Below are 19,605 nucleotides of genomic sequence, written 5' to 3'. Positions count from 1 at the left end.
ATTTTTACATATCTCAAAGTTTACTCACTCAATCCTCTCTGTGCCGTCTGGTGCTTAAGGCAAAGGCAAGAGAGCACCACTTTGGACTTTGGTCTGTCGGCTGCTGTTGCTGGTGCTGTCTGCAGAGTGAGGCCTCTGTTCTTGAGCTCTCGCTCCACGGTTCAGCGCCACATCTCTTTTGGTCATCCGCGGTTTCTTTTCCCATGTGGAGTCCATCTCTGGTGTCCACCCTGGGTAGAGTCAGGTGGCATTCTGCAGACGTGGCCTAGCCATCTCCATCTCCTCACAGCCATGGTCTCAGTGATGCTGTTTGCGCCCGCTCTTCCACACAGTTCCATGTTTGTGATCATGTTTGGCCAGAAGACTTTCATGATTCGTCACAGGCACTTGTTCTGGAAGACTTCAAAGTTGCCATTTTTTAAATACACAGTTGTTTTTGCTTCCAATTTTGCCGCAGTTTGAAATTCATATGTTGCATACATGTAGACAACGATAAATTGTAAGTTAATGTTTTGTGTATCTATTAAATATAGAACATCGTCAATATTGTCACATACAAATTTAGGGCAAATTTTGACAAATTTGAAACCATTTTATCTATGGTCAATACATCATAATCATCGAGTCACATCTAAACATAACCTTTTATAGTTTCATAGCAATGTCCTCTGAAGATGAAGAGCCTGTTAAAGCCTCTGGCCCTCATGATGCAGATGCCTCCAACAACAGCGAGGACTTTGGTCGTTTTAACCAGGACAACTCCTACCATTACTCTTATGGTCAGGTATGCCAGTATGTCATGAAGTTTATTTGTAACGTACTTATCCTAAATCGCAATGCTGATGTTCTGCAAACTATGCCAAAGGAAGATTTTGCCAATAAAATTTGCCACTTTTACAAAGTTTTAGCAAATATGCCCCGTAAGTAAAAAGTATAATTAATTAGTAAATAAAGTTACATAAGTGATTTATTGCAGATTGTCGTTTACTAGAATATAACTTGGAAATAAATTCAGTCTTTTTTTATGGTACATGTGTATAAAGTACCAAAGCTAACCTTTTCCTAATGCGCTGTAAGGTTCAAACTAACAATTTGAACTCATGGAAAAACAACAACAAAAAACAATCACAAACTCAAAGGTGATCATGTACAATTGAACCACTTGTAGTACAATATATGCATCCATTTAGTCATTCAATTTAACTTACTGTTTACCAATTAGTTAAGTACAATTTTAATACTGTGACAATTTAAAAAAAAAAAATTCTAAAATAAAATGGCTAATTTCTGGTATTGAACTATACTATATTAGGGTAGAAAACATGAGATAACATTCTCCCCTGAAGCATCTAAAGAGTGGAAGAACATGACCATGTCACCAGGCTCAGAGGATCCTGGGAGACTGCGAATAGAAAACAACCAGCTTAAGTTACAGATGAAACAGATCTCATCTGATTTGCAGGCAGAGCAGGGTATGTTTCAGAAAATATAAGTCACATCATGTGAACATGGGCCTTGTGCCATATGCAGACTAGCCAGCACACTCACACAGTCTGGTCAGTAGCAAGGGTAGCCCTGACCAGACTGTGTACATGTGCTGCGCTGGCTGGATATTGCATTAGACCAATTTTATCATTAAACAGCTCATATGTTTCTAAATAGGCTAACTTAATTGACTGTATACTTTCCATGCATCAAAGTTGTATATGGCATACTGGATTACCTATGGATTTCTGTTCTGTTGGACCCACCCAATTTTGTCAGAGGATGTAATTCCTTACTATTAACGTACATTTTGCTACATATTACAGCATAGGGCGTCTTTTTGACAAAATTGTTCTTTTTAAAATTGTTGTCTCATAACTCTCTGATTATACTCCTTTAATTGACGTTTCGGCATAATGCCTTTATCAAAACATTGGAAATTATATGTTAACTACATTTTTACGTCTTTTGACTGCACAATTTAAATAACAAAGAAAAATGTTTTTAAACGTCAAATGACGTTGTACATGATGACGTCATAAATGGCGTTATATTAAATGGCGCCAAAAAATGTATAAATTCGCCAAAAATGAAATGACGTTAAACACTTACATATTGTGTCTTAACCTTATGTTAAATGTGTGCTTTATATATTTAATAAATTGATATTTTACAATAAAACAATCATCATCATATGTAATTATAATCTACCTAAACTTATTATCATAAATTAAATAGGGTAAACTTATTTAATGACTCTAAATATTTCATTCCATATCTATGTAAAATATTATAATGATATTAAATATTATAAGTGTTTAACGTCATTTCATTTTTGGCGAATTTATACATTTTTTGGCGCCATTTTATATAACGCCATTTATGACGTCATCATTTACAACGTCATTTGACGTTTAAAAACATTTTTCTTTGTTATTTAAATTGTGCAGTCAAAAGACGTAAAAATGTAGTTAACATATAATTTCCAATGTTTTGATAAAGGCATTATGCCGAAACGTCAATTAAAGGAGTATAATCAGAGAGTTATAATTATTTAATATCCCTTCGGATAATTCAACTGAGCTTGTTGTCTCATATGCAGCCATATTCTACATTACAGCATAATTAATTTTTACCGGTACTATTCTGCTTTATTTTGTAGATACTGTTTCAAGCCTCAGGAAAAGATTAAACTCAGTTGAAAGGGACAGGTTAGAAACAGCAACAAAGGCCAACAAAGAGGTATGGGAGGCTTGAATATTGCATCAGAAATTTGTAACAAAATTAATTCATAAATATTTCCATGCGGATGTGAAAACTTGTTTCATTGGAATAGTAACAAATATGTTTGTTGATAATGATGCAGCAGTATAAATTGTCTGCATATGAAATAAGTTTTTTCCAAGTGTTACCAGTATTGCAATTGTATTGTTGATACAACCCTTTAAGCATTGAACAAAATAAATTTATTGTTTGTCAGGTATCTGAACTTGAAAGCCAAATTGCCAAGTTACGTGCCAATGTCGAAAAAGGAGAGGCAGCTAAGGCCAATATTGAGTTTGAACTGACAAGAACCAAGCGTGACCTGGCACAACAGAAACAATCTGCAGCAGGCAGGGAGCAGGCCTTTGAGCAGGCTAGCACTGATCTGAAACGTGAGTATATATGGAAAACTGGGAAATAAAGTTTGTTGGAAGAATGCCATCGAGTTTTGCACAACTGTAAACTACATTCAAATTAGTCATGGCCTATGGACGCCCCCAAAAACTGAGTGTAAAAAACATATAGAGGCCCTCTATATGTTTTTTACACTCAGTTTTTGGGGGCGTCCATAAAGTATGTCACACTATTTTTGACCATTTTTACCCCTCCCCCTATTGCAAACTAACAAATCTCCTCCCCCGCTAAAGTACTCAACGCCTTTAAACATTTAAAAAAATTAACACCTAATTAAAAATCTCACACATGCTTCACTATAACAGGTATTAAAATCTATATCATTTGTGCTTCAAAGAACTATTACATTATTAAAATGACTTCAATAGTTGAACATGTGTCACGGTTTTTCATTGAAGCAGTAACTCAATCTAGATTAAATTTGAAAAAAAACATTGCAAAGACTTTACAGTTATATAATACACATCATTTATCTACTGCTTTTTATTTACAATAGGTGAATTCAAGTTTTAGATAATCTTCTGATTACGCAATCTTTTTACACAGAATAAAGAGTAGATAAGCGAAACTTTACTTATAATTTATATTCAAATAAATAAATATTACCAGTAATTTTTTCAAAATTGTTTATTATAATAATTACTTAGACATGTTAACATTTAATTCAAATTTCTCGCTCAGTGACATAATTGTGAAGCAGATAACATTACATAATTATACTTTAGGCATGACAAAAGCAAGGCTATACATAAATAAAGGCTTTGCAATAGCATACTAGCGCTCCTAGCGAGAGGCATCGTGACCAACACATTCAGGACATACTAATTTAATGCTACTTTAACATACAATTAATTCTTATATTTCACATACTTGATTATCAAAAAGTGTGACCTCACACATGGCCTGACCCTTCCCCTCCCCCCTGTCACAAACTGTTACACTTTCTTACACCCACTTATCCCGCCTGGAGCGTGACATACTTAATGGACAGCCCCATAGCCTGTGCAAGTTCTGAAAGTGTCTAATGCTAAGTGCCGAATGTGTCTAAGTGCCGAATGTGTCTAAGTGCCGAATGTGTCTAAGTGCCGAATGTGTCTAAGTGCCGAATGTGTCTAAGTGCTGAATGTGTCTACGTGCTGAATGTGTCCAAATGCTGAATGTGTTGTAATGGAGAATGTTCATGTATAAATTAAATGGCATCATCTGACTTATAATATTGTTTATAATTTAAGGAAACCCTTATATGATTTTAAATATCCTTATATGATTTTAAATATGTGCTAGTTTCTTCTTCTCCTTCTTCTTCTTCTTTTAACATTTGCTGATGAATAACTTAAAGCTATGAAGTTCATGTAACGTTACTACATACATGTACTTCTATGCCATGGCCGCCGATTAGACGGGAATCTGTTTACAGAGAAGCTGTCAGAGTATGGAGATGAGATCAAGCGACTAGAGGAATCGCTTCACCACGCCAGAGAAAGTGCAGAGGAAAGAGAACGCCAGCTCAAACGTGAAATTGAACTCAAGGTTTTGTTAGAATATGATAAACACAATATAAATATTACAGTTAGTGCGTTATAACCTTCTTTTAGCTGATATTCACCATTTCAAATCTAATATAGTTCTATAAAATTTCTTGACTGTGTTTGATCTATTAACAAGTCCAAAGTTTTGGTGAATCCTGTAAGGGGGGCAGGGTATATTTCTTCCCTGAGGTGTTTCTGAGATATCATCTGTGTCTGTGTTGTTGTAGGATGCTGAGCTGTTTAAGGGGTCCAATGAGCAGGAGCAGTGGAAGGCAGAGAATGAGAAGGCTACCTCCCAGCTTCAGCAGCTCGAGAGGTGAGGACTGGGGCTGATGGCTGTAAATGAACTTGAAAAAATCTTGTGTTTAAAAGGTTAAATTTAAATTGAGATTTAATTGTTAAACCCAATAGATTGTTGTAGAGGATTGAACAAAAATTGCTTGCACCTATTGATTGTTTAAAGAAAAAAAATATATATGACCATTATTATTTGTCCATACAAACAATTGGTACCAAAAATCCACACTTTTTGTCAATTCTTAAAGTAAATACACATTTGCAGATATTTTTACCATTTATACATCATATTTTGTACAAAATAATCTGAAAATTCAATTCTAAGAAAATCGATTTGTTTAGGATATTATTTACAAAACATACAGTTTGAAAACGTGTTAACACTCAAATAATAATTGGGAGTAACATATAACTGTATGTAAGGCATGTTTGACAGTTTGCGAGTAAATTGGTAGATGGAACCCACTGGTAGACACTATGCGAGGGAAAAACAATAATCTTGATAAAACTGTTGATCTGGATGCATCTGCTTTCAGCTCAATGGCCAGTTTGAAAGAGAGGTTATCAGACATGGAATGTGAGTATGAAACATAACATTTATAAGCATTTTACTATAGAGTAACTCATTGTCATTTGTGGAACATTAATTTTCATTGAATTTGTTTGTTGAATCCATGAATTCAACACAGACATATCGGAAAATGAACTTTTAAATTCCTCTTTTTTTTGGCAAAATCATAAATTACCAATTTACGTGTCCACAAAAAAGTCATAAAGACACACATTTTGTGCTGACGAATATAAATGATTTTAATGCACTGAGATTAGGGTGATTGCTTAAAGGACCTACAGTACAGCCAAGTAGAGGGGCTGATAGGCTACAGTACAGCCAAGTAGAGGGGCTGATAGGCTACAGTACAGCCAAGTAGAGGGGCTGATAGGCTACAGTACAGCCAAGTAGAGGGGCTGATAGGCTACAGTACAGCCAAGTAGAGGGGCTGATAGGCTACAGTACAGCCAAGTAGAGGGGCTGATAGGCTACAGTACAGCCAAGTAGAGGGGCTGATAGGCTACAGTACAGCCAAGTAGAGGGGCTGATAGGCTACAGTACAGCCAAGTAGAGGGGCTGATAGGCTACAGTACAGCCAAGTAGAGGGGCTGATAGGGATTTTGCCATGGACAATGACATCTGTTTGTTTGTCTGTTTACCATTTTGCAAGTATGTGTTAAAATGGACGTAAAGTGAAAAAATACTGCATATTTTCAAAGTAACATTTTAGCTGATTTTCAGCTCGTCTGTTTTCGGAGAAAACCTGAGGTATTGTCATAGCCAGCTCGTCTTCCGGCGTCGTGCTAAAACCTTTACATTTTGTTAACCTTTTAAACATTGGCTCTAAAATCAAAGTGCTTCCACCTACAACTTGAAACTTCATATGTAGATGCACCTTAATGAGTTCTACATGCCACGCCCATTTTGGGGTCACAAGGTCAAAGGTCAAGGTCACTGTGACCTCTAAAAAAAAAAATTCTGACAAGCTTTCATTTATTCAAAACTGCATCCGCAGCCGAGCGTTGGCACCCGTTATGCGATGCTCTTGTTACTGTGAAATTTCCATCAGCTGCAAAATCAATGGTTTATGTTATTATAAAGCTTAAACTGAGACAAATGAAACATGTACAGAATTTACTAGGTGTATATATTTGAGGCATATGAATATTAGCTGCTCTCTGGGAAAAGCGGTTTTAATACATGTTCAAAAAAATAAAATCGTTGTCCAAGATGAGCTTGTGCACAGGCTAATCAGGAATTACACTTTATGACTTTACTGGATTTTTGCAAAGAAGAGACGTTTCTGAACCAAAAATGTAATAAAAGGGCACCGTATTGTCCCTGATTAGCTTGTGCTAGTACATAAGTTTTACATATATTCATTTGGCCCTGTTTTTCCATAAGCAGTCGCAATTATATGAGATTATATGTTTAAAGGATGATATGCAACCACAGTGACAAAATCTGATAAAAGTGATATTTTTTCCAGCAGTGTAAGCTAACCAATTTATTTTTCTGAGAAAGTGTATTATTTTAAGTCTTCATATAGTTTATTTTTGTGACGTCTATTTACCTATACTTTTAAAGAAAGACCCGAATAACTGGATATTAAACACTGATAACAAAAATATGTATGACTGAAGTCAATCAAACAATTCTGTATGAGATAGGATGAAGTACATGATTGTGTTTGTGTTTTGCAGCTGAGTTGAAGCACAAGACTGATCAGCAGCGACGGACCGTGACTGAGTTCGACTACTGCAAAGAACGAGAGGAGAGAACAAAAAAAGAACTGGAGGTCAGCAGACGTTTGATTGATAAATAGAGTGGTGGTTAACCCAGACCTTATTCATTCTACCAATTTTAGACCAAAGTCATACAAATAAAGAATAATCCTGAAAATGTTATTACAAAGCCCCACTCTTGTACATGTAAGTGTACTTTGTATTGACTTTGGCTATTCAATGTATTGTCTATTAGGATCAGTTTTGATATTAAAGATAAATGGTACCTTGCAATAAATAATTATATTTAAATTAAGAACACAGTGAAATTTGAATCATACAGTAAATTTGAATCATACATGGTTTCTATTACATTAATTAGTACCTTCTTTGTTTAGAATGAATAAATTAAGCCTAAAAAATGTTGGTAACTTAGTTATTAACAATCTACTTTCTTAAGTCATCGAGGTAAAATCCTTTTTGTTTAAGATGTTCTAGTGTCTTGACTATACTAATATATTTGTTTTACTTGTAACAGTCAGCACTACAGAGGCTAAGAGCGATTGAGGAAAGTATTGAGTCAGAGAGAGCCGCCCATCTAGAGACCAAGTTTAACTCTGAAATTGTCCAGGTATGTACAATATATGTACAATATAGCTTTGTTCTGGAAAACTGGACTTAATGCATATGCGTTAAGTGTCATCACAGACATGCCTTTGTGGTCCACACAAACTTATCAGGGACGACACTTTCAGCCTTGATTTTCATTTCCAAGAGATTTGCTTTAATGGAATGGTTTCTGGAATTGAAGGGAAACTTCTTTTAAGGAGATTTGTATGCGAATGTTAGCAAAGGAAACAAACTGGAGTCCTGTTAAGAGAGGATATAGATATAAAGAGGATTCAGTTTAGAGGATTTACCCTTGCCACTGTACATGTTTTTCTATTCCATTAGTTGCGAGTTCGAGACCTGGAGGGTGCCTTAGATGTTGAGAAGTCTGCCAACATTGAGGCAAACAAGGCTATTGACAGGCTCTCAAAACAGATCAAGTAAGCCTCCACTGATTTAAATAATACCTGTCTAATAAAGATGTAGATGGGGTACATTTATATTTGAGTCACACGCTGAGTCCTTCTGGCGGTGTGGATAAGATAAGTGTGTGCTGCAAATTACTTTCACATTTCTTAAGCGATTAAAGTTGAACTTTAAATATGTCATCTCCATCAAGTGTTTGTCACTGTTTTTTTTTATATAACCCTCATGTCCCCAATAACCCACACATTCCTGAGTTGTTTTGCTTTTAAGTATAGCTGACAAAGTGGTGTGGGGTATTTAGCAATGCGTTAGTATTGTAATGATTTCATAGAAAAGTTCTTTACTTTATCATATGAACATTGATTTCTGGCAATAACATCTACTTTTCTTGTAGCTTTATCATGTGTAAAAGACAGATGTTTATTAACAAGTGAGTCTAGAAGTTGTATTTTTATGTCCCCCACCACTATAGTGGGAGACATATTGTTTTTGCCCTGTCTGTTGGTTGATTGGTTGGTTTGTTTGTTTGTTTGCTCCATCTTTAACCTTTTGCCATAACTTTTGCAATATTGAAAATAGCAACTTCATATTTGGCATGCATGTGTATCTCATGGAACTGCACATTTTGAGTGTAGAAAGGTCAAGGTCATCTTTCAATGTCAAAGGTCAAATATAAAGCTTCAAAGCAGTGCAGAAGGGGACATAGTGTTTCTGACAAACACATATCTTGTTTTAGAAAAGGGAATTCCAATGCTTCCTAAGCAGGGATCCAACTGAATACCTGCATGGATACATACATTTAAAATGATGTTTACATAAAAAATTTGTTGACCAGTCCAGTTGGGCAGCAGGGAGGTGGTATAAAAGATGCGTATCTGCTCTTTCGTGCTTTTGTAAAGACCTAAATTAAAATCTTTAATTTTTTCCTAGAATCTCTATGGTAAGATTTAAGGAAGCAATACTGTAAATGTTACCTAGGAACCATGACATGGCTGCCCTTTAAACACGTCACTCTTAAAATTGCCATATTTTTTTAAGGGAGTTAGAGACTTCTTATGAAGATGAACGGAAGACGAACAAGCAATTGTCGGAGAAACATTCCAGGTAATTTGCAAGCAAATGACTGAAGTATATAGGGTAACTGGAATAAATTATTTGCCATAAATAGACATATAAAAGATTCAAAACGAACAAATGCATTCCAGTAAGATAGTCTCGTCAGTATTTAACACCAAAACATTTTCGAGTAAAATTGAAATTAAAAGCAATGAAGTTTGCCATCTGATGTAAGATTTATGCCACAGTTTTGAATAAAAAGAAATGTTAATGTAGATTTAACCTGGGTCATGCGAACATGGGACTTGTGCCATAAGCAGCCACGGTAGCTACACATTAGGGCCTTGTTGCTTTGTGACATCCATAGTTTCATTGATCATGTGCGTTGATTCTGTATATGGATTTTTGGTTCTGGGTGTGGAACTTTTGCCCACCCCATACCAGGTCGCATGACAAGGCATGTACTCCAGTATTTATAGTAACACACTTAATAATATGATGTACACTGCAGGTTGGAGAAGGAGCATGTGAACGTTCGTAAGCAGCTGATGTCGGAGGTGGAGAACAAGAAGAGCACGATAGGCAGTCTGTCCAAGGAGCTGGAGGTGCACCAGAAGAACTTCATAGAGCTCAAGGAGGAACTCTCCAAGGTAGACGCTGTGGAAAAATGAGGGAAAAATGCTTAGATTTTACAGGCTTATCTGGGATGACTCTTTACACATCTGCATTAAGCTCCGTTTTCCTAGAGCATGGCTCATTTATATTGAGTGCACCAAGATTCAATATAAATTCAGATGGGATACAGGGAGACTGTTGCAGAGACAATCTTTGGTGAAATAGTACCTTGTGCCCTGCACCTTGTTTGAAATGTCATGTTAGTAGTTTAGTGTAAATGAGGAATAAAACATGTAACTAATTAGTTGAGCTGCAACTGTGTTTTAAACGAGGATATGCTTATTGAGCAATGTTGGTTAAATGGTTTGGTCTTTATGTAACATGGTTTGGTCTTTACGTAACTTCTAAAAAGCCTTATTTAACACCAAGGAATGATGGCTTGTGACGACTGGTGGTTTTTCACCAAATCTTTCAGCTTGAAAACATTTTGCCATGTTACTTCAACTTCATCTTTTAATTATACCCCCATTACCATTGGTAATGGGGGCTATATAGGAGTCACTTTGTCGGTCGGTCGGTCTTTTGGTCTGTCCCGAAATTTCATCCGATCTTCACCAAACTTAGTCAGAAGTTGTATCTAGATGATGTCTGGGTCAAGTTTGAATATGGGTCATGCCATATTTGTGTTTTAAACTGAAAGTTTGTCTGGACCATAACTATGTCATTTATCGGATGGGATGGTTTGTCGTGTGAAAAAAGTACGTCGATATTTCAAAGGTCAAGGTTACACTTGGAGTTCAAAGGTCAAATGCTTGTCCTGGCCATAACTTTGTCATTTATTGTGAGATTTTAAAATAATTTGGCAAATTTGTTCACCATCATTGGACGGTGTGTTGCGCGAAAAAATTACGTCGATATCTCCAAGGACAAGGTCACACTTTGAGTTCAACGATCATAAATGAGCTTGTCCAGGCCATATCTATGTCATTCATTGTAAGATTTTAAAGTCATATGGCACATTTGTTCACCATCATTGGATGGTGTGTTGCGCGAAAGAATTACGTCAATATCTCCAAGGTCAAGGTTACTTTTAAAGTTCAAAGGTCAATAATGGCCATAAATTAGCTTGTCAGGGTCATAACTATGTTGTTCATTGTGAGAATTTACAATTATTTGGCACATTTGTTCACCATCATCGGACGGTGTGTCGCATGAAAGAATTACGTCGATATCTCCAAGGTTAAGGTCACACTTTGAGTTCAAAGGTCAAAAATGGCCATAAATGAGCTTGTCCGGGCCATAACTATTTTGTTCATTGTGAGATTTTAAGATCAGTTGGCACATTTGTTCACCATCTTTGGACGGTGTGTCGTGCGAAAGAATTCCGTCGATATATCCAAGGTCACACTTTGAGTTCAAAGATCAAAAAGGCCATAAATGAGCTTGTCTGGGCCATAACTATGTCGTTTATTGTGAGATTTTAAAATCATTTGGCTCTTTTGTGCACCATCATTGGACGGTGTGTCGCGTAAAAAATTTACATCGATATCTCCAAGGTCAAGGTCACACTTTTAGTTCAAAGGTCAAAAATGGCAATCAATGATCTTGTCTGGGCCATAACTATGTCATTTATTGTGAGATTTTAAAATGACTCTGTACATTAATTTTGTTCACAGTCATTGGACGGCGTGTCATGTGAAAGAATTCAAGAGTTCAAAGGTCAAAATGGCTATAATAAATGATAATGGCATAATAATTGTTTAAAATTCCCATAAATTTGATTCTCTTGTTTAGTGAAGACAGCATGCAAAATAGTCTGTGTCATTGCGGCACGTGGGGGTATATGTCACGTCTGTGACAAAGCTCTAGTTCAATGTGGCACTTAGCCTTTGGGGGGATAAATAATGTGTTGAAACCCAAATTGCAGGCTCGCAAGCGTCAGATCTTCCTAGAGGAGACGTACGGGGGCAGTATGAGGGAGCTAGAGCTACTGCTGCAGAACTTCCAAATGGCAGAGGACATCAAGCCTAAGAAACAGAGCCAGACTAGTATGTCAACTCTTACTGTATTGCTGGTTATCAGAACCAGTCTAGTACAGTACACTCCACGCGTTTTTCCCCAATTTCCCTCCATACTCCGCGTGTAGTAACTCTGAGGGAGATTAAGAAAATTTTGCAATACGCGGCGTTTGCGTGATTTGGGACACCGCGTTGAACGATTGGCAAAATTGATAAGCCGACGTGGCGGCCCTCAGCGTTGGCAACGCGGGGGAAACTCCGTGTTTAACGAGATAACGATCAATTTAACTTTGTTTGACCTCCTGATTTTCAAATAAAATTACATTTATTACAAGTACATATATATATATATATAATATACAATTAAAAAAAAAACAACCAAGATAGATCGATCCCCACGTGGTTGTAGAAGTAGTTGTATAGAAAACTCGTTGATTTACCACAAACAAAACGTCGTCTTTAAACTGATACTTACCAATAAATATAATCACAGTTTGCAACATTGTTTTTATTTTGATAATTTAATCCAAAGTTTTCATGTAAGCAGGTGTTTTTTCTATACTGAACATGTAAACAAATGACCAAGGACCCTAAAAGTCTCCCAAATCTGTGTGAATTGACAGTTTGACGTTATCAAAGAAAAGCGACTTCCTGTCTGAAGGCATAACTTACTCAAGTAAACACGTTCAACGAATGCATAAGGAATGGTTTTAATTGTCAGAACAAAGTCGATTCTCTGCTCACTAATTCATTTATTTTTTCTTTGTAGGTAGGTTATTCCATTGATTGCTAAAAGAAGGTGGTAACTATTGAGTTGATAGTTGCATTAAATATTCACAGTTGTCTTCTAATTGCGTCGACATTCAAAACAATGTTTACCAGTAATTATGGACCAAATCGGCAGAGTGACATTCACACATGTAAATCCCTTTTGTCAAAACACCGCAGACAGCAGTCTACACAATAGGTCAGTAGACAAGCTTTGCGTGTTTTCATAACGTCAAACACTTAATCCAATTTCGCCCAGATGTCTTCTTTATTCGGTTTACAATACAATTACTGTAAAAATAATTACTCTACTCAAATACCGTAATGATAAAGATTCGGCGTGTTCGATTTGGAAATATTTTGGAGGAAATATCAACTTATTCGCGATATAATTTTGTTAAAAAATACCAAAGAAACTTTTAACCGAAATACAGAATTAAGTGTTCTCTGCGCTACAAAGTTTGTATAAAAAATCAATACATGCACGCTTTGCAGGAGTATACCATGACCTTGTACATTGCAGCATATTTTTCGCGCGCTTTTGTCTGGAAATATACATGATGACTGTATATTGGAAGCATTTGTAAACGTCGTGTGAACATTAAAAATCGTAGTGTGTTTCGGATTACTTACTATTATTATCATTTGGAAATTTTACAGAACATTTATTCTTGTGTTATATGTGCTGTGATTTAAATATTTATTTTTCAAAATGCTTAACATGTCGTATATTCATTCATATTGTAGACGTACCTGTGAATTAAAAAACATAATTTTTATACGTATTAATTTTCTATACAATTATCTGTATTTTTATATGCCACAGTATTTAAACAATTTTTAATAACAATGTTTCTATTTTTTGGCATGCCCAGTAGCACACTGCTAACGCGATGTTGCGCGGCAGTCGCTGATAAGAACGGAAATTGTCTGCATTTACCGACTAGGCTAAAGTAATACATGCCGCGGGTATTAGCGAACTCGGCAGAACGCCGCGTTTTACCTCGCTTTCAAACTCCGCGTAAACACTCGCTAGCAGGAAAAAAACGCAGAGTGAGCGTGTTTTTTGGGGAAAACGCGTGGACTGTACTGTATGTGAATAGTCACTGTATAGCTGGCCTACAGAACCAGTCTAGTATGTGAACTCTCACTGTATAGTTGGTCATCATAACCAGTCTAGAATGTGAATTCCCACTGTATAGTTGGTCATCAGAACCAGGCTGGTATATGAACTTTCACTGTATTGCTTGCCATCAGAACCAGTCTAGTATGTGAATTCTCACTGTATAGCTGGCCTACAGAACCAGTCTAGGATGTGAATAACAACGGTAAACCTAGCCTACAGAACCAATCAAGTTTGCAGCAGCATGACACAATTTGTAGCTGGCCAACATGCAGTGTGGTGTTTGCATACATTTTGCTTTGATTGTTTCATGTTTTCATATTCTGGTTCAGTATTGGCTACCTTTAGCTTGCCAACATTCTGTGTTTACATTCTTGAACTTATTCCCCATATAAAAAGATATTTATATAGGTATTGTTTTCTAATTATGCTTATTATTTACACTATCTCCACAATTGTTTTTATGAAAAGATGCATTTTATAAGCTCACCTGAACAGGTTCAAAACTTGGTCAGAATGTTTAACTTGACAATATCTAGGCTGAGTTTGATTATTGGTAATGTGTTTTCTTAAAATATGTCACCAGGTCCAATCTTACAAAACCTGGTTACCACTCTAGAAGCCACAATTTTCATCCAATCTTGATGAAACTCTGTCAGAATGTTCATCTTTACAATATTAAGGCCATGTTTGAATATGGGTCCATGAGGGTCAAATACTTTGTCACAAGGTAAATGGGCAGGTATTTCTGTAGCTACTCTGTCCACAAATTGCATTAGACCCATTTTGCCATGACGCTGTTTAAGGACCTATGGTTTATTTTTTGTCCAGAGGGAAAAGAAAAGGTCAGCAAAAATCCTGCGCCATCGATTGTGCTCGAGAACTTGAGGCTGACATTGTCTGACTACCGCAAACGTCTGGACCAGACATCAGAAGAGGTGGGTAATGCTTCTCTTTTTGATCTTCTTTGAACCTGTAAAGCATGGAATCTTTCACACATATTCATTTTTAGCGAATCTTCAAGTTCAAATGTAATGGAAAAAGCACTATTTTGTACTTACCTACCCAGCCTTATTCTTCATGGGTGGCAAAGTGGACATAATTTTATTTTGGGCATATCTGGCAATGCCTGTGATGAAAAATGGGTAAGTACACTATGTTTGTTTGGTAAATGCCCCATTTTGGCAGCTTGTTCATAGCAATAAACATTTGCAGCAGTCTGTATAAGAGAATACTCTTAATTTACAGGGATCCAATTCTAAGCTCAATAAGACATAGCCCAGAGATATGTTTATCACACCCTATGTTTGTTTACTGAATATCGTCTTAAAAATGTAATTTGCATTTGGCTTGCATATTCTTCATTCAGTGTATCAACTTGATAATTATTAAATTCATGTTATGCGCTGCCAAATATTTTTACAAACATAAAAATCTCTTTTGATATCTGCACTTCAAGTTTTTTTAATTGTACTCAAAACACCCACGCTTTCCATGCATACATGGTGTTATTCATGTCGGCATTATTTTGGACGCTTTCTGGCAGGAGACAGGATAACTCTGTGATCATATGAAATAAAATGTATAAAACACAAAAAGATATGGTACTGGTTGTTCTACCTGTAGTATAAGGATACTCATTTCCAGTTTGTATCTTTTATTGTTTATGAGATTCAATTTTTTTATGTTTGTTTTTTATTTACAACATAACCCTTTCCCACTTAGAAGCTTAGTGAAAATGGCTATTTCAGTATGTGCAAACAGCACAAAACCAGATCAGCCTGCGAGTAACTCGCTGTCTGTTCAGGTTTTATGCTGTTTGCTGCTCATTAGTAACTAAGGTTTGGAGATGAATTAAATATATTTTCTGAGGGACTACACATGCCTGAAAATAAGTATCAAAGTGGTTAAGGGATAAAAAGAATATTTGAAATGTGAAAATGACGCTTGATGAATATTGACATTTAATAAAATGGACATTTAAAGAATATGAACTCCAGTACATGAACGGATGAAGTGTACCCTGACACTCTGACTAATTGGAAAATCAGTAAAATGTGCGATGGTCATAATTTCGGGTAATGGCAGGAGCATGAAAAGCATGACAGCTAATACCTCCTTCAAAATTATTTATTCTGCAGTATTATTTCTCCCACCTCCCTTAAAAGAACATTGGTATATTGCTTTAGTGAGTTTGTCTGTACACCATTTCTTTTTATCTGATTAGATTCATGCTTTACAATAATCTCATGTTCGTCTTACCAGCTGACCAAGATGAAGAAGTCCAGTGGGTCCCTGAGCAAGGAGATGGAGCAATGCAAGGAGATGATCTGGGCCAAGGACAAGTCCCTGGAGGACGCACAGAAGAGTTACACGCGCACCGCCAAGGAGCTCAACCGCGTGCGGTCAGAGTATGGGGAGCTAGAGACCCTCCTCACCAGACTCAAGGTGGACATGCAGAGCACAGCTACCAATCAGAGCAAGGATAGGACCCGCATACAAGAACTGTCTGAAGAGGTGCGGAATAGTCGTGGGAAGATTTTAAAGTTTTGCTATTTTTAGCTTCATTTAGATTTTTGCCAATTTTGCCACTTTCTGGAAAAGAATATATTTATTCCCCTTCCCCAACTTGTAATAAAATTTAGTTTAGAACAACAGCTTTATTAAAAGAATAATTTACTGTATTTTTTTTGATAATTCATAATTAAGGGCATTTTAATTCCTACTTCAAAGAAGGAGGAATTAAGCATTAACACTGTACATCTGTATGTCTATGTAAGCGTCCTATGTCTGTGTCAAATTGTCAGCAATTACAGTCACATTGACATATATTGATGGATTTAAAATAACCATGATTTATGTGTAACACTCTTTTCCAAGTTCATTGTCACACTTAGAGGTCAGAGGTAGAATTTGGCAATGAAATGGCTGGAAAATTTCTGTCTCAGCAATAACTTTGACGTATATCAATGGGCTTTGAAATAACTTTTCACAAATGTAAACCATCAGAAGACGATGTGTTGTTTGTAATGCTCATCTACCTACCTCAAAGGTCAAAATCACACATAGTTTCAAGTTTAAAATCACACATAGTTTCAAGTTTAAAATCACACATAGTTTCAAGTTTAAAATCACACATAGAGTTTCAAGTTCAAAATCACACATAGAGTTTAAAGTTCAAAATCACACATAGAGTTTCAAGGTCAAAATCAAACATAGAGTTTCAAGGTCAAAATCAGTTTAAAGGTCGAAATCACACATAGAGTTTCAAGGTCAAAATCACAAATAGAGTTTCAAGGTCAAAATTGACCATAAAACAGCTTGTCAGGACTGTATATTTGTCATTCATGATGTGATTTTAAAATAGTTTACCATAACTGACCACCATTAGGGAACAGCATATCGCCTGTCTTCACAACTCAAACCAAGGTCAAATTATAGGTTGCCTTTGGCCATCAAACAACGTGTACAGCATTTTGGTTTTGTCAATTAACATGCAATTATAGTGTCACATGTCTCATTTTTTCAAAAGTCAAGCCTTTTGAATATGGGGGCATCTATGCCCTATGGACACATGTCTTGTTTTAGGTCACGCATCATTGGGAAAGGTTGGAAGGGGGGGGGGGAGGGGGCGGATATGTGACTGTACTTTTCAATTAAGGTGACCTTGCTTGTTTTTATTGATGATAATCAACCAGGATATCCTGGTTGTGCTTGTAGAATTCTTTCTTCTTCATGAAATTATTTGCTTTTCTGTGAAAGAATTTAATTCAAATTTGAAATACAATTTACTGTGAAACCATTTATTTTCGTGAGCACGAAATTTCGTCAGCTTTTCGTGGTTTCGGGGTTGCAGCAAACCGTGGTGGCGAAAAGGGAGGACACTTTGGAGCCCCGTTTGTCACATGCACATTACCGTAATTACTCTATGTTTTTGGACACTTAAAAATAATTATTGTTTTTCATGTCTCAAAACTTAGATACAAAAAATATTCACAAAATACAGGTGTGCGAAAACTTAGAGTCGAAAATTGAAGTGTCCGAAAATAGCGTCAATTGTATCAAAGACTACTGGTAATAGCATGCGCTTGTAAAATACCATAACGTATATTATAAATACAATTATACATGTTCGCACTGCATTTTAAATAATTTTAAATGCTTAATTTTTTTGACAGAAAGTTACTACAAGGTTGTACTTTGACCAACAAGTTCAAAGATGAGCATGTGATGTACCGATACTCACTAGTATGAACCTGTAATTAACGCAATAAAAAAAGCAAACTATGAATTCTTTGTTTGTTCATTTCAGATAGTTGTTGTCTAACACCTTCCATTGCTCGTAAAACTTACAATAGGGTGCATCACACTTTGAAGCGTTTAGTATTTGTCACAGATATTTTACTGAGAAGGGGTAGTACCATTGCGGTAGATAATTGAACTGTTAATTGGCACTACCCCTGGTAATTGTTATCACGCTTATGCTATCGGGCAAAACCATTGTTTAATACCGGTTTACAAGGTTTTTTACCCAACAACGCAAATGTTATGGTCTGTTGCCCTCAGGCATGCACCTGCCATGTTTTATGATGTTAATCTGGTTGTAAAACCCAATGATCGAAGTGTCATTAGATATTGTAAACAGGACCGAAATTTGGTAAAATAGCGCTGTAAAATATACTGTCCAAAAACTTAAGAGACATTATTTATGGTCGAAAACTCGTGTTTTCGAAAATTAAGAGTCACGAAAAATAATTATTTTTGCTAAAAAAAAGGGGTGTCCGAAAACTAGAGTGTCCGAAAAGATAGAGTAATTATGGTAAATAGTCTTGTGTTATCAGGTGATAGTAATGGGCCCTTATTAATGCATGCCATTGACAAGTTCATTGTTATGATTAGTGGATTAGCTGTACCGAATAACCGTTAACGAGTGTTTGAAACAACGAAGCCCATTGCCAATTAGTCAACACCCTTAAAAAACACAATACACACAGAGAAATAACGTTAACAATAAGCGCTAATCATAACTATTCTATGTAAACGAAGTCAACACATTTGATACAGAATAAGTGCATCCGCGTTTTGCAGCAATGCCACATGCCAGTTAAGTACACTGTAAAATGTGCACCCCTTTGTGTCAAAACAGAATTTATCTTGACTTCAAAACAGACAAAGTATGAATGCGTGGATTACATTGGATTTTAATGTCTCATGCCTACAGTAATTCAGTCTTAATTTTGTTTAAACATTGGATATAATTATTCGTTAGGATCTTAAATTGTTACTAGGTAAACTGATGAAATAGACGAAAACTAATGCCTGACGAATAATAATGGTTTCACAGTAGGTTATTATTAATTGCTTGTAGACATTATAGATAACATAAGTGCAAATTGACTAGCGCTAAAGAAGATATTGCTAAATGTATATTTAATGTTTCTTTATTTGTAGATTATGAAACTGGTGAAAAAGCATAAAACAGATGAAGAGGTAATCTCCCACATTTCTGATATTTAAATAAAAAAAATGATTCTCTCAAGTTATGTTATTTAATTCAATTGATTCCTATTTGGCTCATGATTAGGCAAAGAAGTCATTTGTGTCCACTTTCACTGCGAAACACAGTAGGGTAGGTAGGTTGGCTTGACATTTTTTGTGCTTTATTTTTTTAGTGAATCCCATTTACACAAGAATTCAATGGTTTGATTTGTGCTGATGGTTGATGGTG

The 19,605-nt window shown here is 36.0% G+C and overlaps 2 protein-coding genes across 3 annotated transcripts in view; one reads left to right on the top strand and one right to left on the bottom strand.

The window, feature by feature from the left end:
• The window catches only part of LOC127878219 (galanin receptor type 1-like), a 62,282-nt gene extending 61,688 nt beyond the window's left edge, over window positions 1-594 (bottom strand). Inside the window, exon 1 of the mRNA XM_052424737.1 lies at window positions 29-594. The gene's annotated coding sequence lies outside the window, so the exon portion shown is untranslated. The remainder of the gene's footprint in view (window positions 1-28) is intronic.
• LOC127878204 (coiled-coil domain-containing protein 171-like) overlaps window positions 1-19,605 on the top strand; it is a 62,542-nt gene that overhangs the window by 12,455 nt on the left and 30,482 nt on the right. For both annotated transcript variants that reach the window (XM_052424692.1, XM_052424693.1), the window contains exons 2-17: window positions 652-784; window positions 1,313-1,472; window positions 2,648-2,727; window positions 2,966-3,140; window positions 4,580-4,692; window positions 4,919-5,007; window positions 5,525-5,565; window positions 7,242-7,336; window positions 7,801-7,893; window positions 8,217-8,311; window positions 9,336-9,401; window positions 9,865-10,003; window positions 11,896-12,016; window positions 14,709-14,815; window positions 16,143-16,394; window positions 19,329-19,367. In XM_052424692.1, coding sequence (XP_052280652.1) covers window positions 662-784; window positions 1,313-1,472; window positions 2,648-2,727; window positions 2,966-3,140; window positions 4,580-4,692; window positions 4,919-5,007; window positions 5,525-5,565; window positions 7,242-7,336; window positions 7,801-7,893; window positions 8,217-8,311; window positions 9,336-9,401; window positions 9,865-10,003; window positions 11,896-12,016; window positions 14,709-14,815; window positions 16,143-16,394; window positions 19,329-19,367 — 1,788 coding nt within the window. In that variant the 5' untranslated portion in view covers window positions 652-661. The remainder of the gene's footprint in view (window positions 1-651; window positions 785-1,312; window positions 1,473-2,647; window positions 2,728-2,965; window positions 3,141-4,579; window positions 4,693-4,918; window positions 5,008-5,524; window positions 5,566-7,241; window positions 7,337-7,800; window positions 7,894-8,216; window positions 8,312-9,335; window positions 9,402-9,864; window positions 10,004-11,895; window positions 12,017-14,708; window positions 14,816-16,142; window positions 16,395-19,328; window positions 19,368-19,605) is intronic.

The sequence above is a fragment of the Dreissena polymorpha genome, chromosome 4, assembly GCF_020536995.1.
Source record: "Dreissena polymorpha isolate Duluth1 chromosome 4, UMN_Dpol_1.0, whole genome shotgun sequence".
In the NCBI taxonomy this organism is placed as follows: domain Eukaryota; kingdom Metazoa; phylum Mollusca; class Bivalvia; order Myida; family Dreissenidae; genus Dreissena; species Dreissena polymorpha.
This window is presented reverse-complemented; position numbering and strand designations above follow the sequence as displayed.